At 43.8% G+C, this 26,446-nt stretch overlaps 1 protein-coding gene across 1 annotated transcript in view; it reads right to left on the bottom strand.

Moving 5' to 3' along the window:
- ALOX5 (arachidonate 5-lipoxygenase) overlaps window positions 1–24,687 on the bottom strand; it is a 30,119-nt gene extending 5,432 nt beyond the window's left edge. The window contains exons 1-11 of the mRNA XM_082764390.1: window positions 24,472–24,687; window positions 16,935–17,133; window positions 15,041–15,122; window positions 13,121–13,243; window positions 11,041–11,147; window positions 7,707–7,879; window positions 6,796–6,942; window positions 6,495–6,698; window positions 6,191–6,277; window positions 5,621–5,799; window positions 1,667–1,788 (exon numbers count right to left, since the gene is read on the bottom strand). Of these exons, the coding sequence (XP_082620516.1) occupies window positions 1,667–1,788; window positions 5,621–5,799; window positions 6,191–6,277; window positions 6,495–6,698; window positions 6,796–6,942; window positions 7,707–7,879; window positions 11,041–11,147; window positions 13,121–13,243; window positions 15,041–15,122; window positions 16,935–17,133; window positions 24,472–24,621 (1,573 nt within the window). The 5' untranslated portion in view covers window positions 24,622–24,687. The remainder of the gene's footprint in view (window positions 1–1,666; window positions 1,789–5,620; window positions 5,800–6,190; window positions 6,278–6,494; window positions 6,699–6,795; window positions 6,943–7,706; window positions 7,880–11,040; window positions 11,148–13,120; window positions 13,244–15,040; window positions 15,123–16,934; window positions 17,134–24,471) is intronic.
- Between the last annotated feature and the right edge of the window lie 1,759 nt (window positions 24,688–26,446).

Here is a 26,446-nt window from a genome sequence, read left to right as displayed (position 1 = left end):
ATAATGAAACAGCTATACAAAAAGGAAGAAAGGAATAGTCGGGTACAAGGGAAATATTTTGTCATCAAAGCACACCCAAGCCTGCGTCTCTCCTATCCTCATTACATCATGGTCCTGTGTTCCTCCCCCTGTCGCTGTCCCAGCCCAGCATGACCACAGGCCCCAGGATACCTAGAGAGCTGACAGCATCCTGGGGTGAGCTGCCTCTGCCCAGCCTGCCTGTGCCTGCTGCTGCCACATCTCCACCATGAACCAGATGCAGATGTGAACTCAACCTGACAGGGGCAAGAGGACATGATAACTCTGGCCAGCCACCAAACCCAAAGAGGAGAGGATATACCATTGCTTCTTGCACCCTCCTATCCTCAGCACACTGTGCTTTTCTTTCAAAGGGGCTCAGCATGCTCCCAGTCAGAGCAGTGCTCCCTGGGCACAAGTGGAGACTGGAAAGGGAGTCTAGGGTGCAACAGCACCCCCCATTTATGCCTGTTCTCTTCTTTACAAACCCAGACAGGTCATCCTGCTCTCTCTGACCCAACCCTTCGGGTGGCAGCAGTGCAGACAGGTGATGTTGCAGGCCTGGAAATTTTCCTACCTATAGTGGCAGTCCTGCTGCCAGTGGTGCTTGTACTGCCCCACTCCAGCTGTAGCCCTGGACATACTTGCTACTTGTCCCCTGTCCAGATGCTAAGGTCAAGCATAAAGTTCCCACTTGCGGGCTATTTTTAAACCCTAAGAGACAGCTGGAGAAATTAAAATGATAATAACTAGGTATCATTCAATCCTGTGCTTGTCCAGGCATGTAGGCTCCAGGAGGTTGTTAAAATGAGTGGGAACATCACAGTTTTGCCTGGAGTTCTCACATATAAACGTATGTGCATGTAATGCCAAAGCAATATGACACAGATCACCAGCCAAAAGGTGTTTCCAGATTTAAGTCAGTCAGGACAGTACAAAGAATCCCCACCCACATGCATTAGCTCCTGAAAATCCTCTTGGACAAAATATGTGGGTGGAAGAAAATAACATGTTTAGGAAAAGGCTGGAGAGTATTAACTTATGTGGAAGAACAGGGCCATATTAGAGGTGAGAGCTCCTACAGTCAAGTAACGGTTTGCAAGAAATGAGAGGCAGCAAGAGGAGACAGCAAAAGAAAACACCTCTAACGAATTATGAGAATTATTGCCTTCTCTTGCAGGGAAAAGAATAGCTTGACCACAACTAGTAAGCTAAACAAATGCGAAGTGCAGCATGACAGTTCTGGGGAGGTTCTTACTTGTTATTTGATGCAAGCTTTGTAGGGCAGGATTCAAGGGGGTATCACTGCTCCTCGGGATTTCTATCACAATCTGTCTGGTGGTGCCAACAACACATAACGACAGCCCCTCCCCTGACAAGCTTACAGCCTCAACAGAGAAGATCAAAGGTCCAATCCCCCATGTAAAGAGAGATTACATGTGTTACCCAAGCTTATGGTGAGAATCTGTGGAAGAGGAATGAGTAGTTTCCTGAGGGAGGGAAGGAGGACCTGATCCAGGGTCTCGCCCATAAAACTGCGAGTCTTTGGGCCAAAGGAGAGGCTCTCCAACAGTTCAAGATGTGCTGTGCAAACAGCCTTGCTGTCACTAGTGACCTGACAAGCTGTAGACCTGGCCAGGTACATTACCTGCAGCCTTCACGCCCCTCATCCCGTACATATAAATGTCCTTGACGAAGGCCTGGAGTTCCACATCCTCACACACCACCTCGTCGGTCTCATAGTAGATGTGAATCACATCCTCTGCAAAACTGCGGATAGAGGAACAAATGAACAAGACGAAACGAAAAGCGGAAAGAAAGCCTGCCACTCCCGAAGGCCTTCTGCTGAGCTTGCAGAGAGGATGGACACTGCATGAAGAAGGGAGGGAAGAGCAGGACTCAACATGCTCCCAAAAGCAGTGGGAGTGCAGTCATTTCTAATTGCAGCATCACTCCTGCTCCACCAAAAAGGCTCTAGATCACACTCTGTACCCTGACCAGTTCCAGTGCTTCTCTGTGCTCCTTACTCTCTTACTTGAGCTTTGCTCCTGCCCAAACCTCTTCCTCATGTCCATATCCTTCACTTAGCACAGACTTCTGTGCATCCTACTTGTATATGTGGCTCTTGCACTGCAAGCAAGGGTTCCCAAGCTGTGATAGGGGCACTGTCCCCTCTATGGGGGACACTCCAAAGCTGCTCCTGAATATCGTTCAGACAGCCTATCTCCTCCTACCACATGTACTTTTCACAAAACTCAGGTGGTACGCTCTAAAGTGGAGGTGGCCCAGGATATTACTGCTAGGGACAAAACAGGGGCTAGAGCTTCTTCCCATGCCCACAGCAGACACCTCCTTGCTGTTCAGTCCCTCTTGTCATAATCCCTCCTTCTATACAGCCTGCCCACGCTAACTCACCTCTGGGAGAAAAGCTCTGAAAACACTAAGATAACAGAAACGGTTCTGGAAGCAGTGAAAACAGAAAAGCCCGATTTCCTGCAGATGTGCATCTCATGATTACATGCGCTGTGCTGAGAAATTCTGTTAGCTCTGCAGGTACCTATAATCTCTTTCTAAATATTTTGACAACAACTCATAGGGTGAAACATTTGACTGCAGAAGCTCACTGATGAGATTAAGAACTGTTATCCAATCCAGACTTCTCTTCTAATAAGCTATCAATTTATAGCTATTTGGAGACCTTCACAAACCTGTATGTGGTTTCTGTTAGCCAACCAAATCAAAAATTGTTGTGGAGGCAGACAGACAACTGCACAAACAGAAAGGATTTTAGTAATTTTTGCTTCCATTGGAAACCAAATAAAAAGAAAAATCCTGCAATATACAGAGATAAAGCTGCCCTGCCTGACCTCTGCCTCCATCACCTGGCACCTGTGCCAAATGCATACAGAAGGTAATCCTTGTCTTATGCAGCAGCAACACTTTAGCCCCCCTTCCATGCAAACACAAATTAGGATATGAAGTGTAGATAAGGTCTTTGGGAAGGAATATTTTTTGCCAAGATCTGCAGTTAGATCAGAAAATAAAAAAAGCTGACTATCAGAGGTTTAAAAATTTGCTGTGTGACCCTCAGTGTTTCTAGAGGGACACACTTAGCAGTTTTCTTAAGGCTAAACCACCTACCTCCTATGAAGCGATGGTGGAGACAGAAGTTATTTCATCAAAAGAGTGGAGACTGACACCCCTTCAGAGTGTCTTCACACACCCTAAAGGGCACTGCTCACACAGATTTGTGGTGACCAGATGCATTACTGTTGATTCAGGGGTCTGGACATCATGTGCTCTAAAGAGCACATCATTTATAAACCAAATACTTATAAAGAATCTCTCAATCACATCTGAGGCAGAGTAATACCTTTCTCCAGCTAAATTAACACATACAAGCAATCAAACTAAATTGAGTTAAGCACTGTCTGGTATTTGAAAAGGCATCATATCTCAGTTAGCACTAGAAAACACAGGAAAGAGAAGAGTGGCAGGAACAAACACACACAGGCAGGGAAACTCCATCAAGAAAACAACCACAGAAAAGTTATAATTTCCTTTTCTCTCAAATGGGCACTTAACAATTGCAGGAAATATCGCAAGATAACACCTTGCCAAGACACAGAAAAAGCATATGAGGCAAAGATATAACCACTCTACTTCATGTACACAAATGATCTGATTTTTACTGAACATGCTTTTCAAAGGCCACAGGATCAGAAACAGCTGTATACTTAGCAAGCAACATACATGGTGCAAAACTACATTGCTTGTTAAATGAAATGCCATTGGAGAATAACTTTTTTTTTTTTAAAAAAAGTAGTCCATTCTGATTTAGGATTTCAGTTCCAAAAAGGAGCTATGTTTGCATGGCAGCCTTGCAGGACCTCTCCAGATTCAGAATTGTTGCCCTTCCTGGCAAAACCTGGGTCTTGCAATTTTAAGGCATTTTAAGAAAGTTGTTCAAATTGGTTAATGGATAGTTTACTGGATTTCAAAACACAACTCTCTCACGCAAGCCACACTTACACTTCTGCTTCCAGAAGAACCCTGATAAGCTCATGTGGGTAGCTCAGACAGACCACTGGGTTTTCTCCTGGCTCATGCATAGCTAAAAAAAAAACTAGTTAAATTCCCTTTGCAAGGCAAAGCTCCAACTCACTAAACCCTGTTAAATCCTATAGAATTCCTATTTCAGGGCTTCTGAAATACAGAATGCAAGAAAACAGGGCTGAAAAGAGCAGGAATAAGAAGTCTTTCAAGAGTGTGTGTTTCATTATATATTTTTTCTTCGGATGAGATGCAAGCTACAGATATGGCTGTCAGACTCCAGCCCAGTACAAGCTCAAAACTAGGCAGAAGACAAACAGTACTTTGCAGGTAAGGGACTGTTTGTCAGTTGCTCAGCTGTCCCTCACAAAAGTAAACCTGAGAGAAGCAGAAAACACTGAATAGGAAACCCAGCAGGAGCTGTGAACTCGTAAGTGTTTTTCGAGATGGGTTCACAACACCCCATGTGATGTCATTTATTTCCTGCCTTGGGCAGGATCATCTTTACCTATACCACTCCTCCAAGTTCTTTATTTAAAATGGTATTGGAAGCCCCCACATTTGAGGACCTCACAGACTCTTCAGATGAGCTCTTCCAGTGCTCCTCTCTATCAAACAGTTATTTGTCCGAAGTCTAGCAAACACCATCTTTGTTGTAATTTTAGCCTTTAATTTCTTTTCCACTACAGACAAAGGGAAAAATTCTTTCTAGAAACATTTAACAACTTCTGAATAGCCCTCCCTCAATCTTCTCTCCTCTAGACGTAAACAATGCTAACTCTGAATTTCTCATTTTTCCCCTCCGGACTCTGTACCATCAGCCCCAAACTTTCCAAAACCACACTGTTCACTTTGTGGTTTGGGTCTTGTTGCTGCCACGCCACTGCTACTGTTTGACATACTGCTGGTTTTGCCTCTCCACTTCCTCAGGGGACGGATGTCTGTCTGTGAGGGAAGGCACACTGTGTTCACAGGTCCTCCCAGCTCTGCTATGGCAGGATTGAGTCCACACACTCTTTTCCAGCCTCACACAGTTCCTGATGACCTAATCCAGTGCAGAGTGGTGGTACCAGCATGTCACTCAAGAACAGAACAGGGAGGAATGTTGACAGCCTTTGGCCTGTGAGGTTGTATGTGAGCAGTGGCGATGTGGGCACTGATGTGTTGACGATTCTGGGGGGACGCATGAAAGGACAAACTGGTGTTTCCTAGCAAAGGTCTATACCTGAGGAAGCAAAATCTGAAGGGAAGAACCACCACAGACAAGTTACAATTCACATGTACAGCAGACACATCAGATGCTGGGCATTACACATCTATTCCAAAGAAAACATTCAAACCAAATGCACCAGAGAGGAGTGCAAGGCAGCAGCTAGTATAACCTACTGATCCCCTGTTGCACCTTTACTGCCCAGTGCAGGCATTACCAAGACATGCCGGTGCCATGCTCACAAGGCTGTGATGAAGAGCAAAGTGTGCAGTGAGAAAACAGAGTTGTCCCTGTGGGACAGTGACTTTATTGGCTCTTTCCAGAACCACAGTCTCTTACCTCTTTATAGCCTCCCAGACTTTAATGCCATCATCCCGATAATAGTAGTAGGGGATATCCTCTTTGCTGTCCATCCCTTTAGCTTTGATCTCATCAGGGAAGCAGAGTGAGCTGTAAGTCAGATCCTTCATTGCTTTCTGAACCATTTGTACATGTCCTCCTCCACCTGTAGCATTTGCCTGCAGGAAGAATGGCAAGACATGAACATAGATAATATTTTCTTCATGTTGAGGTTGGCTTTCCAAACCCCCAGGAGATGGCAGTCAACATTGGTGAATCTGTTTTTACCAGCAGAAAAGCACATTTCCACACACAAAAAGCACCAAACTGCAGAGGTCCAGGATTGGACATTCAGATTTCACACAGTTCTGAACTGGTGACTTTGAGGTGAAAGATACCATCTTTAGCACAACAGGAAATGAATTCACCACCTCTGTGTCTCAAATGATGCTGGTTATGTTTCCCTTTTAGTAGAAAGGTCAAGAAACAATGTGGTATGCGATGGGTAAGGAGTTAAAACACATTGGGAACCATGAAGAATAATGAAAATATGCAAAGGGCATTACTTACCTTGTCAAAAAGGCCACATTCACAAATAAGCTGTTCTCGGGCTTTGGTATTGATGGCTATTGTGAACCGCATGTGTGGCACCAAGAGCTGTAAAATGGGATGAACAATGAAAGAAAGCAAATTCTCTGACTGAACTTAACAGCAACCATGTATAGAGTTTGATGTCCTGGATGACAGGAGCTAGCTGTATGCTGCCTTGCAAGGCAGCTAGTTGAACCATCTCAACCAGGATTTAACTTTTGGTTTCTTAAAGATAATGTGAAAACCTCCCCGACCTCCACATATCCCTCATGCAAGAACCAACCTTGAAGAGGGGATGCACAGCAGGCAGCTGCCGGAACATAGCTATGCTGAACACCTCTGAGACTAAATGTGTCCGTAACAGATGGGTCACTGTCTGGTGGATGTGGAAATCCGACGAGCGAACCCAAATTTTGGCCAGCAGCCAGTCATATGTGGCATCTGAGGGAAGGAATATGGGATTTTCTGGCCCAGGCTTTTGACCAAGCTGAAAGACATGAAAAGAATACAAAACCTCAGTCATTCACATTTAAGATGAGACAATAAGAAATGTGCTCCTTTAAAGACCCTGACAGCAACCCCACCTGGATTGCAATGGGTACAATTTTATTCTCCAGATTCTTGTACAGCAAACAGATGGGTGCAGCCAAGTACTGTACTGTGCATGGGTCTGTTTTATTGGCGTCCACACCATCCAGTAGTTCATAGTCCACAATGAAAATGTTTCCTTGCTGGAAAACAAAAAAAAAAAAAAGCCTGATGTGTTTTAACAGATGTGGGCAAGAGGAAAGAACACAGCAGAGTGTTCCTGGTGGGAAGGACAGAAAAAGGGCAGGGCAGCAGCTGGAAGGCAGATGACAAAGAAAAAGGAAAAAGACAGCACACAGGGAAGATAAGAAAGAAAAGCAGAAAGGCACATGCAGCAAGGCTCAGAACAAAAGTTGGGAAGTCTTGGCCAGAGACTGGCTTATGCCCTGCAGTTACGAGTGGCTGCAGGCCCACCCTTGCTCATGGTGGCCCAAGGGTGATGTTTGCCACTGGCAAAGCAAGCACCTTTACACAGACTACCTGACCTGTATCTGCTGAGCCTGACAACAAGCCTTTCAGCAAGGAGTGGCTATGTATTTGGCATTCACGCGGGGACACTAAGGTGCAAACAAGTTTCGTGCTGCTTCATCCCCCATACTTACTGTACAGGCAAAAGGAAGGCACCATCCCTGCCAACCCTTCTTCAGAAGATCAGTTCAGCTCTGCAGGTGACAGAGGTTAAGATTATTCTAGGGAAGGGTAGGACGTTTTGTCCTTCTGAAGCTCCCTAACCTTTTAGCCTTTTAGACAAAGCCCCTGAAAAGGGCTCTTCACCTCCTGGTGACACCTCTGCAATCTGGCCTGCAGACGAAGAGAGGAGATGTAGCTGAAAGCAGCTAAAACAGGATTGGGATGTTAGAGAACATGAGAAGGAGCAGATAGAGTCCAACTTCACTTGGAGCCTCACCTTTACTTCCTCCTCCAGGGTCAGGTTCCTCTCCAGACTGCATTCTACCATATCCATAGTCACTGGCAACTTCTTGGGTATCTCTGTGCATCTCCGGATCAGCACAGGATTGCAGCCATTCAGGAACTGGTAGCCAAACATAAAATCTTCCTTCCAGTGCTGCATCACATATTCTAAAGGAAAATGAGTCTGCAGCTTCAGTATCAGTGCATTTTGAATTTCTGCCTTCCTCTCCACCTTTTGTTATACTCCACTGCAACTTTGACTAAAGAAAGTTGCAAGAAAGGAATTCCCAAAGTAGATTTTTTTTTAAAATCACTTAAACAGACAACGCAATCTTTGCTTTTCTCTTTGAGAAGAACAGAATTGATAATAACTTGTTTCTCCATACACAGCAGCTATGAAGAGTAAAATATTCCATTCCAAGGAAAAATACTCTCTCCATCTGCAGACCACCTTCTCGGGTCTTCCACAGCATTTTTAAACCTCACTCTTCAAATTCTCAGGGTACAGACAAATAAGCCTCAAAATAACGGCACTGGCAGGGGAAGGGAAATATTCAACATGGGAAGGGAAAGAACAGCAGCAAATGGAGCAGTTCACTTGCCTGGAGCTGGGTGAGGGCTTCCTGGGGGGAAGGGTTTTGGCTGTGGGCTTCTCATTGGCTGTTTTAATGTGTGTTTTGTGTTTTGTTTTTTTCCCCGTTTATTTTTCAATTGTTAATATAAACCTAGATTAACAACTCTTCTGAATAAAATGGTAGCTTTAGGTACTCCATCTTCTTACTATTACATAATGCAGTATTACTACATGTTTCCAAACTTGCAGTTCTCAGTCTCCTAGTATTATATTGCCACTTCAGCCTACAACTTCAAAGCCAGAAAAAACATGATTAACATAAAAAATTCCATCAGTATCTTCAAGGGAAAAACAAAAGACTTAACCAAGTAACATTTCCCACTATGGCCTATTATCAAAAAAAAAATAATAATAATAATTCCAAAAAAAATTTCAGAAAAAAAAAAAAATCAGAAAACCTTTTTCTGAACTCAATTTGTTTTTCCAGGAAAGGTGAAAGGATGAAAAAAAGAGGTCTGGAGGAATGCAGTGATGATTAAAATTTTTTTTTTTTTTTTTTCTAACAGAGGAAGAAAAGTTGAGTTTACTTAAAGTTTATATTTACATCATCTCTGTCAACTGCACAGTGGGTTTGGAGCTGTATCTGAAGTCTATAGGGAGTAAAAAATGACTCATCTCCTTGGACAGAAACTGCATGACTAAAAAACGTCTTGAACCTGTTTCTGGCCGTGTATGGCTTGCAAATAATGAGATTTGGTTACATTAATATAATTGAGACTGATTCTTAAAAATTTAAAACTGGCAGAATTGGAGTATTCCTCAGGGACATGGAAATATTATCAATTAAATTAAATATAAATTATATCTAAGCCTTGTGTTAGAAGTACTTTAGAAAGCAATCTTATTAAACGTAACAAATTCCTGTAATTAGCTTTTAATAGCTCTGGACTCCTTGTGTGCTTTATTTTATACCTGAAACTGTAGAAATTCCTCCTATTTTTCTTAACTGGTCCTTAGCCAGCCTGAAGAGAGGAAATACTTCAGAGGAGGAGGGAAAAGTATATTCTTTTGCAGAGTCAGAACAGGCCACTTACATGCACTTGAGGAGCCACACAGGAACTACTGAATAGTATCTGTTTACCTATTATATCCAGTAACACAGTAAAATAAAACCAAGTGATATAACCGCCAGCCATAGTATCAGGTTGGGTTTGGCTCACAAATCAAAGGCATCCCAGCCCTGCTTTACAGAAGTGACACCATCTGCCCATTCTGTCTGCAATACTTTTACTCAGCTTTCAAATAACTGCTAAGATTTCATACTGAGAAGGATTAAAGAAAAGAAGAATTTTCTCTTTGTATCTGAATACTACATCAGTGGAAGATTTAGCAGTACCAAAGATACTCCAGAAACCAAATAAGCATGAATACAAAAGTGAAACTCAGGCTCTTACAGTTTTGTTTTTTTCTAGTAAGAAGATGCCAGCATGAAATGGTAAATGCAGTGCCACATTTAATGCAGTATGCACCAGTAATTCTGACACATTTTTTAAAAGAGGTAACATTTGGGGTAGATGCCACAAGCCTTTTTAAGCACTAACTTGTACTAATTTCCAGTAAGAATTATGGTTCCTCTGGTTGTGGTCTGATGTCCTATTTTGTCTGCAGCAGAACCAGGTAAAGAAGCTACAGCTCCGAGGTCATTCTCAGCTCTGCACAACCCATCCCCAGACCTGCTGGACTGATGGCGTGCATTTTCACGCTTAGAACAAGTTCTGTCAAAATGACCTGTTAGGAACAACTTACCACAAAAAGCATTTGAGTTGCACCTTATAACTGGTGCAGATGGCCCACGAGAACTGACAGAGGGGAGCTACAGCAGAACTGAGGCAGTGGTAACCTCCCCATGTCGGAAATGGCATGAGGAGCCAGGAGCTTTAGCAGAAGCATAACCAGGACCAGGCAAATGGCTGGGATGTTAGGTAACAGACTTTAATTTGAACTATGCAAGAGGCCAGAGGGCTAATCCTAGCACTAACTTTTACTGAAGAACATTTCCAAACAGAGCTCTTGGCAGATTTTTCATGTATTTAGGTGGCTGAAATGGGAGATATGTAAGCAAACTTTCAAAAAGGCCTTAATAGTTAATATGCTCTGAAAACCCCACTAAACTATCTTCAGGTTTAAATGCTAAATACATTTGAAAATTCGTTCAACGGGACTTGCACAGATCTGAAAAATAGGTTTCTAAAAGCCAGAAGAGACTATTTTATCTCCTTTTTTTTCCCCCGTTTCATTTATATATTTATATATCTACAATCATTTATATTCTCTCTGGTATAACTTAGGACAGAGAACATCACTGAGCAATCCCCAGCAGTTTTAGCTTGTATGACATCATAAATTAGAGAAGTTGTGGATGCCCCATCCCTGGAAGTGTTCAAGGCCAGGTTGGATTGGGCTTTGGGCAACCTGATCTAGTGGGAGGTGTCTCTGCCCGTGGTGGGGTGGGGCTTGAAACTGGATGACCTTTAAGGTCCCTTCCAACCCAAACAGCTCCATGATTCTACAGTAACTTCATCTTTTGGTCTTTCAGGCTGTCACTATGATCAGCAGTCTAACATTAGAGTCTGTTTACAATAAATAATGTGAGAACAGAAGTGTAGATCAGCCACTTCCATCCTAATCAGATATATTCTCGACAACAAATTAGTCATTTGATGACGCAAACACAAGCAAATGCTGGTAAACCCACCAGAGATTGTGTTGCTGATTCTCACAAAGATCTTCTCAAAATCCGCGAAGTCACTCCAGGAGGACTGGAACATGTGCATAAACCGGTTGATATAAAGATTCTCCATTCTAAAAAAAAAACAAAGTCCTGAATAAATGCTACATAAATGCTAAACTTGTTGTTATTAAATAGAAAGAACTTATTTTGATTAGATGACAGTGGATATAGAATAAGGTTGACTTTCCACTAACACTTCAAATGTGCAAAGAAAAGCACATTCACTGCAAAGATTGGTAGGGAAGATAACAGAGCAAAGAAAGACCACAGCGTCACAGGAAATCCTCCCAAACAGAATTTGACGGATGAACAACTCCAGAAGCCTGGAGTTATAAACAGTACACTAAGACTGAGGAAACACTAAAATGAACTGCATTAGAAATGGCTGAAGAGGGCAAAAAACCTGGGTGAGGGTCTCTGCTTGCTGGTAGTATAGGTCATATAAGTACCTGAAGCCTTCAGAATTAGCCCCACCTACACATGATTAATACTCTGCAAATCTAAGGAATTATACACTGCCAACAGCATCTGAAGGTCCAACCCTGCAACAGACGAAGGAATCTCCCAGCTATATTTCTTTCTTTCTAAGTTCAGTTTTGCATGTCCCAAGAAACGGAATTTTCCCTCCTCTTTTCCACTACTCCCTATTCCCATATAACTCTCACAACTCTCACATTGTTCCTTAAGCTTGTACCCTTGTCCACTGTTCCACTGTGCCTGCCCTTGGGTTTTCAAACACACCTCAGGTGTCTTCCTTCCTACTGCATCCAACCTAAAGGAAGACCCCATGCCTTCACCTCAGTTGTGCAGATAGCTATCCTAAGCCCCCAGAGCACAACAGGGTAGCTAGATAGGAACTATCAAACTAATTCCCCAGAGCTTTTCAGTCTACCCAGCCAAAAACGTAAGTGTAGATTTTCAACCAAACGTGCCAGTCAAGAACATTGCTGTTCCTTGGGAAAATGTCTTTTGTGTAATACCAATTCTCCAGAATGGCTGGCTATCTACAATAAAGCTTCAGATTTCTATTTCACAGTTATGTGCCCTTACAGCCAAAGACAAAAACCACAACAAAAGTCCCCGCACTCTGTTAAATGTTTTGCAAGTTTTACTTGGCTGTGAGTCAGGATCTCTGACAGTATGTTGCAGACTGGTAGGGAAGGAGGCTAGATGGGCTGTTAAGCTCCCTACTTCTCTTATTGACCTATGCTTGACGTCAAAGCCCCCATCTGATGTCCTGGGAGGCACATCTTTCCAAAACATGGCAGGACCAGCACATTATCAGAATCACAGATGTAGAAATTGTAGGTGATCTTAGAGCAGCCTGGTCTCACCACAGGCTACCTCACCATTTGATACAGCATGATGCAGCTTGGCCTTGGGAGACAGCTCCAAAGTAGACTCAGAGGCCAAAGGGCTCCTATTTTCCTCATTAACCCTGTATTATTTCAAAGAGTTCAGTGGGATTTTTCAGGCTCATCCAACAGTCTGGACTCCATTTTCAATGACATGAGACGTGCAAGTGGGTGGGTCGTGACTATTGCCACAGGCAGAACACACTCCCATGTGGCTAACCACACCTATCATCACCTAAGTGAGGAGCTGCTGCGAACAGTTTTTCTTCAGCCGGGTGTCACGGGTACCCTGATACCATCTTTTGGTATCTGACTGAAAGGCCTAATTTTCCCAAATAGCCAGAGGAGAGAATATCTTCAGTGGGTGACACTGATCACTAAGTTAGATGCCTAAGGTAGAACATGACAATGACTCTTCTTCCTGTGCATTTCATCAGAGCCTTTCCTCCCCATCTACACCCAAAACTGTCTAGCAAGAATGCAGAGGCATAGGCAGTTCCAAGAGTGAAAAGCCTAAAAAATTGATTTAAAACAAGACAATTTTTCCTTCATTTTTTTCTCCTATTTTATTTGACTGCAGGTCCAGCTGGGAGAAAAGAATGCAATTTTGAGATTCAATGAAACATAGAAGGTGAACACATCCTTATCCTGCACTAAAAAAGTTTTTGCAAAATTCCACAGATACTTACGCTTTAGAGTAGTTCAGGACGAAGTCAATTCCTTTCTCATTGTCAAACTGGATGTCACGGGGCAGTTCACTGTGAGAATGGGCATCAATGCTCAGTGGAAAGCCAGGATGCCACTCCTTCCAGCTGAGAAAACAAGAGAGATTGGATTAACTACATAACCTTACCAGCATGAGAGCTGTATCATTCATTCACCTGCGCTGCTTCTGTGACTCAGCTATAAAGAAAAATTGCAGCAGACTCATCTGGGACAAAAATAGTGACTTACGCTACATTAATACCCACCAGTAACCTACAGAAACCTGAAGTACAATAGAAGGCATCTACTTGGCCACCTACTTTCACAAAACCCAAAGTATCTTATTATCTGTGATATTTCCAAACACCTGTCACATTTGGTTGAAAATATCAGTAGCTACAAATTTATTGGGAGGGGATGGGGCAGAAAGAAAGACAGCTGTGTAATGCACACTGTTTGATCACATTAGCCTCACGAAATACAGCCTAACAGTGTGAAATGAATAACCTGAGATTTCGAGTAAGCAGTGATGTGTTAAGGTTTTGTTAATTGTATTTGTATAGTGGAAAGACACAGGAAGACAGACACAGAAACACACAGGGGTTGTAACTGACTTGTACCACAAGTCTCTGCTGACCAAAGGCATGCTCAGACAGCTACCTCCATAAGATAAAAATGGTGCTTTACCCAACTGGCACTGCAGAAATCACTAAGCAGGAATATTATCTGCCCTAAATTTGCCAAAAATACTGTGAAATTACTAGCATCTAACATACTCAGACATGTATTTAGTTTCCTCCAAAAGGCAACTCTACCAGAGATACACACAGTCTTGCCTCAGCTCCTCAGAAAAGCCTCACCTTCATGGCACTCATTTTTGGCAATGTAGGATCTTGCACTGTGCTCCATTTTTACTTCAAAAGAAAGCAGGGCAATTTGTAAAGAAGGTTTTGATGATATTTCCAAACCTCCTTCCGCACACAGACTGCATTGGGCACTGTCAGTTAATGCACATGAACTGCAAATCGCTATTTTCCTGGAATTAAAAGTGGTTTTGCCTTCCTTTTTGCATACATAAATAACATTTTGTGCCACCCATCTTTTTGATCTAGCTTTTCCTCTGCTGTTTCCCATCATTTGTGTTCAAGATCTTTTCTTAGTCAAATGATATAAACAACACATATGCCAAACCTCAATCCAGCAATTCTGAATGGACCCAGTGTTATTCTCTACTGATAAGGAGGGGCAAGTGAGAGAAACTTTTGTTCTTTTAACAGAGAGTATGTTTCTACAGAAAGGAAACGCATGTCTTCTGGAATTGCCCACTGATAAAAGATAGCATTTTCTTGTTGTGACCTTCTCTTGATTAGGAAGGTCCATGACAGTATAGAGGTGGGTCATACAACTGTGTTTTGAAGGCACATTCCAGACCACTCAAACAGGGCCAGATCTTCCACTGCACCTTGTGCAAGAAGCAATTAAAACTAACTTGCTAGAGCAGCCAAGGAAGTTCTGCTAAGAGATGACATGCTTAGATGATATTCCAAAACTGGAGTACAGCTTGCAAAATGCAAATTAAATCTGACTTTGACCATTCTTGAAAGAACAACTGCAGGTCAGAGGCTGTACACATGTAGAGACTGTACCATTGAATTCCAGCTTAAATCTTCCAGACAGGCTTATCTGGGATTCAAGTATCTCGTAACCCCACTTGCAGCAGCATGGCCGTCATTTACATGAATTCCATCTAACGTAAAAAAAGCGTAAATGGCCAACATGCAAACTTTTTTTTTTTTTTTTTTTTACCCAGCAATTCAACATTTAGAGGAATATGATGTTCTTCCAACCCCTGACACCTGATGAGAAGAGGCCCTGGACTTTCTGGGGAGCTATGAGAGACTCACCGATACATTTTTTGACGGTTCTCGAGCTCTTTACGTCTGTGCTGCTTGAGAATCTGGGTCTTATCATCCCGAGGGAGCTTTGCTGTGAACCAGGGAAAAAAGACAGGGTTATGAGGTTTCTCTATTCCCATGCAGGTCTTGAGGAGGACAGCAATGTTTCCAAACCTTCAAACTTTTGACCTATACCTTTACAAAGTTTCTATAAATGCTCACATGATCCAATTGAGTACCTCAAGTAGAAATGCAGGTCCCTACACAGTCTGTGGAAGGAGATAAGCTCCTAACTTGGTGCCTCCAAGAGGCAGGAAATTTGGATAAGCTAGGAACATCTGTCTTAACTCTATATAAAACCTGGATTCCTAACATAGACACTTGCTGCACTTATCTGGTGTTAAATGGTCTGAATAGGATCATGGGAATTAATTTCATATTTCAGCATGTAAGGGTGTTTTCACTGATCAAAGAAATCACAACCACATTATTCTAGCAAATCTTCTAAGTTAAAAAACAACACTGGGAAACATGTCCTACCCTCTCTCCTTACACTGTACTCTCCTTGACCAGCTTGGGGCAATGAGCACATTTTTGTGCTATGAAAACAGAAAGAAAAACAGGGAGGCTTCGTTCCCTGACAGCTTGCTCTTCTGGCCACATATTCACTATAACACTAAATAACAGAGACTTCCTTAGTGATCAGGAGAAAGGGCAAGGTATATGGCTTGCTTTACATATGCAAATGAAAAGGCAGATAAAGCCCTAGGAGTTCCACGGAAATAGGTATTTGGGGTTGGACACTTCAGAGGTAATGTAATTGTTAACACATATGGCTAACAATTTCCAGCTGGTTGTGTTTAAGTTACAGGGTTTCACTTGATTTTGTCCTCTACCTCACCATACTCCAAATGCCATGAAAAGCTGCTTTTTATGGAAAGGTTGCAGTTGCTACAAATCAAACTATGAAGTATGGAAAGTCCCCCCCGAAGAACAAAAATAAGGAAACTGACACATAGTTGTCATGACATGACAAAAGGCTTTAAACACAGTTTTTCAGCACGCAGCATGTCTGACCAGACAGCCAACAGATTAATGGGAAGACAAGCATTTATTTCAATCACTTCGTATATTGTCAGCTGTTTTCAGGCATTCATGCTGCAGCCTTCTACAGCAACAGATACTAGGAAAACACAGAGGGGAACAAGGAAACACCAGTGAAAAAACCTGCCCCAACCCTGATCACAGTAAGTGGGTAATCGAAGACTGTTAAAACACAAATTTCAGGACCAGCAGGCTACTCTGAACACAGCACAGAAGTGCTATAACACTTCTCTCAGTCGGTCTTTGCTACTTTCAGCAGCCATATCTATCTCACCCTGCTTTCTCCTGGACTTGATAACATGCAAAGAGAAGGAGTAAAAAGTGGAGCTGTTGTTTCCTGTCAGTCCTTGCACCTGCTGAACAACCTACTTTGGGATTTTATTTTACTCTCAGGAAAATGAGACAATTTCCAATCAATTAATCATGGGCCATTTAGGGGCTTACCATGAAACAAAGATGGGACATCAATTATACTAGCTCAAAAGGGCTACAGAGATGTGGAACAGACAAAAATTTGGCATTAGGGTCAGCCTTCAATTTCAAGACCAGCGTACTGAGCAAAGGAAAAAGCGCTCCCTTGCGTGTGTTTCCCAAAACATCCAACTCAACCGCCAGTGTCCAGCCTGACAAAGAAAATGGTGCTTGTCAGCAGGGACTGCCCATTCCCTAGGATGCAGAAGGGTTCTGGCAATGGTTCTCCACATGATAGAGAAGACTGGGAGGTACAGTGGGAAGAAGGAATGAGCAGTGGGAGAATTCTGGGAACTCCACAGAAAATCTGGTTTCTTAAGGTGCTCACCTCTTCCATCTCGAAGGACAATCTCTTTTTCATCTGTAATCCAACGGTAACATGGAAATTCCAGATAATCACCCAGTGGTGTTTTTACAGTGACATACTTAAGGTACCAATCATCTTGGTACCAATATTTTCGTTTCTCAATTTTTATTAGCTGAATTTCTCCAAGGTCTTCTTCCACTGTCACATCATAGGAGTCAACCTACAGAGCAGAAATACAGTCAATGGTCCACTGTATACACAGGGAGCACAACCAGCACTACACAAGCATACCTGGCCTTCCCAGTGGCCTGCTATGGCATGGGTACAACAGAACTTTCTCGCTTCCACTGGTTGAGAAAAGGAAGGGCCGTTATAGAATTGAAATGCAATAGAAAGATGGATAAAAGAACAAATAACATGCAGAGCACTCCAGAAAGAAAGAAACATTTCACATGCAAAGCAAAAATGGTATTACTCCTTCAACTGTTTGCAAGTCTGAGAAAACCCTACAGACCATGAAAGCATTTGCTACTACCCTAGCAAAAGCCAAAAGAGACATTGGTTGGGCAAGTCTATTCATACAACTGGACTGGAAGGATGATCATGAGACCAAGACATTGGACTAAGAATCAAAAGATTGGTGTGTATTATTCAGATGGGTTTCAGACTCAGGACAGCACCCAGATCACCTGAATTCCTTTTGCCTCTTGCTTCTTGTGGCTGGTCTGCTTCCATTCTCCATTTTAAAAATGAGGACAATGATGAATTTTCTGTCTGTATCACTCAGATTCACGAAGGAATATAAGCAGCTAACTGAAAGCAAGGTTCACAAGAACCCCATCTAGCTCTGTATGTACTTCAGGATCTTCAGGCACTCAGTCTTTCACAGAAAACAAGTCAGCATGTGGAAATGTGGCTTAGTTCCTTAGTTTAGAGTTAGCTCAAAGGCTCAACTCCCGCAATGAGTAGAGACCTCAGAGTGGCACAGTAGCTAGTTTGGTTAGTCCTTTCCCATACACAGGAGCTTTCCACTGAGTGGGTACCGAAGGCTTGGGCTGCGCACCCCTCCCCCTTCAGCTGTGTCCTCACCAGCTGCCTATGGGGACAGGACCCAGAAACCGTGGTTCTGTCTCTATAGGCCTTGCAAGGAAAGTCAAGACACCTTGCTCAGCCTTGCCAGAAAGTGTGTATTTGTGGCCATGTGCAATAGCAAACCTAAGCAGCCAAGTGCTCTAGCTACTGAGGTTCGATGAGTGGCTTCACTGCGGACCACCAAGAAGCAGTTACCCAGACAAAGCAAAATACCCACCAAGGTCAGGCACCAGTTTACTGTGAAAATCCTCTTTCCCACAATGCTACTTTCAGTGTTGCAGCATGACCAGGCCTGGGAGAAAGCTGGTTGTGAACGTGCTGCTCCCCTCAGCACTTCTTGCCCATGCTAAGCACCTACAACCCAGAGCAATGGCTGTGATGAATGAGGATTAAGCGCCTCACTAATTGGCCTAGTGTATTTAGGATGGTGAACTCTTATCCCAAAGACAGGTGCTTCAGTCCACCCATGAGATGCAGTCTTTTACTGCATGCAGGGACAGCACCGAGCAAACTGTAGTTCTGGTAGCACTTGAACTACCAGAACAGAAAGAAATGAGTAATCATTTCCAATATGACCAGTAAGGAACCACATGGTACTAGGTAGTTCTGGAGAATGAAAATTGACTCTCACTTTCCAACAGCATAAACAGCTAAGGGCAAATAGGAGCAGCCAAGTGCTCATTGTAGCAAAGCAGAATTGGCTACAGCAGTCAGGAGGGCAGCAGACAAACCCCGCTCTGCGCAATGATCTGCTAAGCATAATGTGGTTACAAGTAGAGACCGCATTCTGTCATGTGTTTTCTAAATGCCGACAATAATCTTGGAAACAAATCAGTTGCTGATATCGAAAGGGTGAGCTACTCTTTCTCTATAAGCTGCAGGGTCTTTAGGCATTCACCTGCCTGCATGTGCTTTGTCATTTGGCTCTCTGCCTAGACACCGTGTTCTACTTGCTCTTTTCAGGAGGACTTTCTAAGCTCTCTACAGGCATTTGATATATACGCACTATTACTGTCTTATTTGCTAAAAAAAAAAAAAAAAAAAAAAAAAAAAGCAGCTATTTCACATAAGGACCAAAACTGAAAAGTGAAGCAAGATTAAATTCCAGACAGGGAAAAAAATAATAATAATAATTTGTAAATGTCTCCAGATGGTACCTGTTATTTCAACTCTTAGGAAAGTAAGAGTATGAAAGTTTATGAAAGTATGAAAGCACTCATACAGTTAGAAGAACACGCAGGCTAAGAAGGACCCCTCAGTATCCTTCTCTTTCTCATTCAAACCCAAGTTTCCCACATTATTGATGCCAAGTACCCTTTTCTGTGAGCTGTGCATCAATAACTATCTGTGATAATCACTTCAGGATGAAGACATCTATCTGTCCACCAAAAATTTGGGATGACAGACTTTAGTTCTCTCACAACTTGCTACATGAAACTACCAGCTTTCATAAAGTTCATCACATCTAATTGATTCACAGCAATGAGAGAAAAATAAATATCCAAACCCTTTAGGTTTTGAAGTCCAAGCTGCAGACAATGAAAGACTGTCTGTCTGTCTTCCCCAAAAGATGTTCTTTGATAAGCTTCGAAACTGTTCAAGCCAGATTGCTACACTACAACTCCTATGAAGTTGCTTCAAACCAACAAATATAATGAATTTCTTCTAATACATAACCTAATTTCACTTTAAGCTCCAATATTTAAAATTAGTATCAGCATCATGCATTTTGATATGCTGAGACTTAACAGACTAATCTCAGTTTGAGCTATATTCCCCCTTTCCTACTAAAGCTAAAGATATCAAACAGTTTCTTTTAAAAGCAGGCTTATCATGTCTTAAATCAGAATTTGCAATGTTTTTGTCAACAGTGCACCCATGCAAACAAGGTGATAGCAAACAGGGGAACTGTGCTTCACAAACAGCATGGCAGTCCTTGGCAAGCTTGGAACGACAGCTTGCCTGCCAGGACTGGAGCTGAGAGATGAAAATCCCAGAGCTAAGACTTCAGTCAGCATATTAAAATGATGCCTCTCTTTCTTCTTGCATATCCCAACAGAACAGAAACAGTTCTTTTAGCAGAGATAATAAACTTATCCTAAACATTTTGAATGCTTATGTTGCTGGATCTTGAGCCCTTTCACCCCTCCCACACACACTGTCCCAGACCAGCTAGAAACATAATGTGTACAGGTAAATCCATTCCCTTGATGATTCAAGATTTTGAACCAGATGTGGAGACTGAAAAAAGTTAAGCAGCTTTTCTCAGAAATCACCATAACAGTGACTTGAGCCACCGCTATGGTGATCTGTGACTGCAAGACCTGTGCTCCTGGGCTAAATGGATGGAGATGCCTTCCTCCCACAAATGCGGATTGCAACTATCATCCTGATCTTTGCCTATCTCCCCTTGTCCAACATTCTCAGCTTCACTTGTCGATCGACACAAGCAATTCTGGATGATGCCTAGAAAACATAGGTAATAGGCTCAGATTATTTCCCATTCTTCAAATCTTCTTTCCAGAATGCAGTACTCGTACTGTTTCTAATTCAGGTTCATTTCCCTGCAACTTCTCATTTTCTCAATAAGAGGAGTGACCCTAAGCTTGTAACAACAAACTTTTCACCAGGCTCAGGTTTCGCATTGAGTCAGTGTTTCTGCAATTCCGTATGCCTTTTCTAAGACCAGACAGCACCTTGCAAAAGAGCCGCTAGTCTCAGGCTATCATACCATTTATCTCAAACTTGGTCACTTCCTGCTCATGCACCTCTTTACACAATTACAACACAAAATTAATTCTCTTTTCAATTTCAACACAATCCTGTTGCATTTGGTAGTCCAGAGCTGGAAGTAACCACCTTTCAGAGACACAGACCCAATGAAACCACAAAGCTACGCAAATAGCTTGTGTTCATTACTGCAAAAGGAATTTAAACACATCAAGACTAATGCAATAACCTATAGAGCAATAGTAAACTACATCTGGATTGGAATTGCTTTGTATTTTGCTATTTGGGATTTTTTTTTCTCCAACTTTTCACTAATTTCCAGTTCCAGAGTTAGTCATGTACAGAAGAAACACAGTCTGAACAAAGACAGTGTCTGGACAGGGGAAACATACTGCACCATTTTTAGCTCAAGTCCTCATGAAAACCTCTTTCTGTCAAGTGTTTAGTATAGCACAGAAAGTCTGAAACCGTTTCCCCAAATCCTTGTTGCTCAAGGCCTGACTACTCTTTTTAAAATTGCTCTTCTCTAAATGTTTAGCTAACCTCCATTAAAAAAGAATCCTCATATATTTATGTCTATAGTTCCTGTAATTTCACATTTATATAAATACATCTAGGATTAAAAATGAAACAGCAATGTGAACCAGACTCAATCTGTTGATAGAAATGTCAATTTGATAGCCAAGCCTTTGGAATGGGAATAAACCCATTCCTCTGGTAAAAATCTCTTTGAGAATATTACAAGAGCCCTTAAATAGTTGTCAGTGTAATGCAAAAAGGACATTCAATTAGCCTAAATGTTCCCAAGGGTTTTTAGACATTTTATGACCATCATGGTTCCATGTCAATGGCAATTCTGGAAGCAAGGATTCCCTCCTCACTCAGCTTTCTCTACCTCTAAGCCAGGAAGACTAAGGAATAACTGAGATTAACTAATGCAATTTTGCTACTGCAGTAACAGTACATCAGGCGATAGAGATGGTGCAAGGTCCTGAAAAACGCTGAAGGTTAGTTGTTCAAGGCTCTTATTGTATCCATTGCATGAGGTCTCCTGGTAAACACATGGTGCCCTTGATGTCTGCACAGTGAGCCAGAGGTGACAGGAGCTTTTATACGGCTGACTTCAGAGTGAAAGAACAGAATTAGTGATGGCTGCTGGACTCTCCAAACTCCTGTAGCATCCTGTCCAGCTATTTACTCTCTGTAAAACCTCATCTCTTTCTGATTAAGGGGAGCCTCCTGCTGACCAGCCTAATACTGCAGCAGGGATGACAGAGCAGCACCCTTTCTGTAAGCACGAAGCTCAAAGCAGACAGAGCTGTACTTCCCTTTTGGAAATAGTTGTGAGTGAGTTTCAGCAAAAAGCAGATGAAGGGGTAACAGGAAGAAAACAGAACTGAGGGACACGATGACACTCATGCTGAAATTGCTCTGCACCAACAGGAACTTACTCAAAAAACAGTGAGTGAAGAAGAGAAGCTATGGCTTTCTAAATTGCCCGCGTCCAGCACTTGGCAGCACTAAAACTAAAACTGAGCTGCCTTTGTGCAAGCCCCCTCAGTTTTCTCCTCACCCCTCTCCCTCTACCAACATTTGGCACACAAATCTTCCATTCAGGAGTGGTTGGAGCCCCTCATCCACTGTATCTAGTAAAAGTCACAATTTGCATTAATTTAAATGAAGCCATTACCAGAACTACTGAGACTGGCCCAACATTTAGCAACTAAACTGTAAAGTGGACAAAGCCTTACAAGACAGTACTGTAGAACTGTTGTTATCCACAGGAAAAATGCCCCCCCCCCCCCCCCTTTTTTTTTTTTTGTGATCACATTTAAATTGCTTGACAGAAAAAGAAAGTTATAGGGATATTAGTGACACACCAAGACAGGACTGGTTTCAATTGCTGCATTTTACAAACCAACCAACCCGAAACTCTTTTTACCTTCTGTGTGTTTCTCTTTTTTTTTTTTTTTTTTTTTTTTGTTTTTGTTTTTGTTGTTTTGTTTTGGGGGGGGGGGGAGGATGGGTTTTCTGTTGTTGTTGTTGTGTATTTGTATTTTTTCTTTTCTTCTCTCTTTGCACAATGTATTAGTAAGACTTACAGTGTTTTGGGCATAGCATTACCTGAACAGGTGCCTGGAGAAATCCACAGCGCTGTCCAAGAAAATGCCTGCAGCAACAAAACTTAGCACATCATACTGCAAACATCCCATAAACCAGGCATACTACAGACCACATTAAGAAAAGACTGCATAGTTCTCATATCAGACAAACATATAACAATGAACGGAAATAATTAATTTGGGTACTAGGAAAAGTAAAGGTTTTTGTCAAGGACCTTTGCAGCTGGAAACAAGTTCAGAAAAACAAAAGATGGACCCTGTCACTGAAAACTTACTTAGCTAACAAAATATTTTGTCTAAAATGCTAGCTAAACACTTTTACACAGACAAATCCTTTCAAATCTACCTAAAAGCTACAATCCTGAGGTGAACATAAAGGCTTTTTCTAGGTGCACAGATCTGCTTCTAGGGCTACCAAGCTCCACCCACCTCTGCTCCTTGCCCCCTCGCCCTGCAGAGCCCAATGCTCACACATCTGTCCCTGCTGGACCTGTTCCCACAGCAGTTCCTGGACAGCTGCTGGGCATACACTTGATGCTCACATCATGGCATTTGCTCCCTGTGACAGGATCCTGTCTCCCTAGATGTTCAAAGTACTGCCAGCCACCTCTCAAAGATCCTGAAGCCCTCTTTTGGAGCCTAGGAATAAGAGCAGACTGCCTGGTTGCAGGAATCACTCAGTGCTCATCTCCTTAGCCAGGAAGGGCTCACTCCTGGGCGAGCACCCTAACCCTGAGTCTGCAGAATACTCTGAAGCCTTCTACAACCTCTCTCGCTAATGCTAAGCTTTGGTTAACGTTACTTACTTTGGTAAGTATGTGACTGTTCACTGGATAAAGGAAGAAGAATAAGAGGATACCCATCTGGGAGATTAGGATAACAAAATCTCTATGCAAATGAACGTTTAATCATGAAGGAAAGTAATTTCAACAGCAGCAGCTGGTAAGTGCCCACACCTCCGAACCTTCTAGACCACTTACCTCAGCACTTTTCACTAAAAATATTCGTGGACCATATCTACATACACCATCAACCCTTCCTCAAAATGCTGACTTCTGTTAACCATATCTGAGGTGTCTAATGCAGAAGAGGCCGGATAGCTGACTTAGGCTGTGAACCTCATAGGTAGAAATAAGCCTCAATGCGAGGCAGCACCGTGACAGCGAAGTCCCACTTGTACGTGTAGCTGTAGGTCTCATTTCCAAAGTGAGTTATGCTAAAACTTTCAAAACCACTTAAAACGGTGAGGATAAACTAAAGCATATGAGGCTGCAGACGGATAGCTGTGACACTGTGACAAGGTGCCAAGACCCCAGAGAGCACAGGACGCACACGCTGCAGTAGCGAAGGGCAGCAAGAGTGACCCAGCCACCTGCCCAGCCCCAGCCCACCTCACCTCTTTGCTCTTTTACAGCTTTCCCTGGAGCTGGGGGGGCATTTCTCCTGGCAGGCATCCCGCTTCCCCCCAGAAGCTCCCACCAGGAGGTACCTCGGAGGCAGCACAGCCCTGCCTGCCGCCCCGGAGCACCACCCGTTAGCAGGTAGCGCACAAGCAGCGTTCACAGGGAAGCACCGGAGCCCCCCGACCACCCACCCCCGGGCCGCGCACTCACCGCGCCGCGCTCGAAGTCGTTGTAGAAGGGCTTGTCCAGGAGGTGCCTCTCGCTGCAGCCCGCCGTGCCCTCCAGGCTCAGGTACACGTAGTCGTCCGTGCCGGCGAACCACTGGCTGCCCGTGGCCACCGTGACGGTGTAGGACGGCATGGTCCCGCCGAGCCCAGCCGAGCCGAGCCGAGCCCAGCCGCCTCCTGCCCGCTCCCCGCTGCTCAGCGCCGCCTCCTCCCCGCAGCCCGGCCCGGCTCTGCCCTGCCCGCCCCCCCGGGCCGCCCCCGGGGGGGGGACATGGGGACGTGCTCCTCGCCCTCTGGCCGCTCCGGGTACAGCCGCGCTGCGCCCTCGCTGTGCGCACCCGAGAGCCGCAGGTCCCCGCGGGGCACCCGGCTGTCGGCTCCAGGCACCCCACACGTTGTGCAAGGAATTCCTCTCCTCTTGTCAAAATCCCTCCTGTCCCGGCACAGCTGCCTATCAGCGCTGTACATACACACATCCCACACCATTTCCACGGTAAAAATCCCATAATTTCACAGTCCACATCCTGCCTAGAACAAGCACCGAGTCTCTGCTACAATTAAGATGCTAGCGTTTGGACAAGTGAAGAGCTGTCTGATGCTGTACACTTGGCCCTTAGGCACCAAAACCTCCTATTCTATTCTCCTATTCTCCTATGCTATTCTCCTTTATTTTCACCCAAAACCACACGCTGTAACCCAGCCGTCTGATGCCGTGCTGAAAGGAGCCAGGCTGGGCTTTTGCAAATCCCAGTGTCCTGCCTCCATTGCTCTGCAGTCAGACCAAGCACCTTGCTTCATCGCTGCCAGCCAGGTTTCTGTGCTGCTGTGAATTTCTGTGGCAGGCACCCAGAGCAAGAACAATTAAAATCAGCTGAGGAGTGATAAATTAAAATCAGCTTTGCTCATGGCACACTGGCACCCCAGCTGCTGTGCTCACACACATTAACCCACTCCTCACAGCCTGAGGCACTCATTATCAGTCCCCAGCCATCACATACAGATGACAGAAGTGACAGACATCAGCAGCTTGAAGTTAGCAGTGGCTCTGCCTGCTTCTGGTCTGGCAAATGGGGCTGCAAAGTGCTTCATGCCCCCTCCAGCACGAACAGTGAGCTGCAGCAACTTGGGCTGCTGGGCACCACTGCAGATACACTTCCTGAGGCTCTGCTTCAGCTGCTAAAATTGGAGTTATCCACGTGGATCGTGGCTTGCTTGCTTGCTTACCCACTGTAGTGGCCACACAGCACTCTGGACAGCCTGCAATGCCCTGTTTTTCCATCTGGGAAGTGTGACGGCACTGGACTAAGCTCCTACATCTCTTCTGTACAGAGACTCAGCCACTTGCTATACTGTGACACCATCAGATATCAAGACTCTTCCACACTGAGAGTATGTATTTACATGTAGGCACAAAAAAAATAAAAATAAAAAAAATCACTGTGCCTTCTTTGGCTATATGGAATTGCTCAGTGTGAGTCTCTAGTCTGCTGCTGCTTTTAAATTTTAAAACACCCAGAAGTGCAAGACTGGCAATGGTCACATTGCACACCCAAGGTAGCTGCAGAACCCCAGCCCAGAGCTCTGATCTCTCCTCCTGAGGTTTAAGCAGCAAGTGGCTTCCTGTGTAGTGGGTTTACGTGGCAAGGTTTTGGTAGCAGGGAGCCATAGGGGTGGTTTCTGTGAGAAAGATCTAGAAGCTGCCCCATGTTTGGGAAGGGCCCCATTGTTTTCCAGATCTGGGCCAATAAGCAATGTTGTTTTGCGCCTCTGTGAGAGCATATTTAAGACAGGGAAAAAACGCTGCGCCACACAGCAGCTGGGAGTGAGAGAACAGCCTTGCACATGCCAAGGTCAGTGTAGAGGGAGGGGGAGAGGTGCTCCAGGCACCGGAGCAGAAGTCCCCTGCGGCCTGTGGTGAGGACCATGGTGAAGCAGGATGTCCCCCTGCAGCCCATGGA

The sequence above is a fragment of the Aythya marila genome (genome assembly GCF_965140915.1).
Source record: "Aythya marila genome assembly, chromosome: 7".
NCBI classification, from domain to species: domain Eukaryota; kingdom Metazoa; phylum Chordata; class Aves; order Anseriformes; family Anatidae; genus Aythya; species Aythya marila.
Note: the sequence above shows the minus strand (reverse complement) of the source record. Positions and strands in the feature narration are given on the sequence as shown.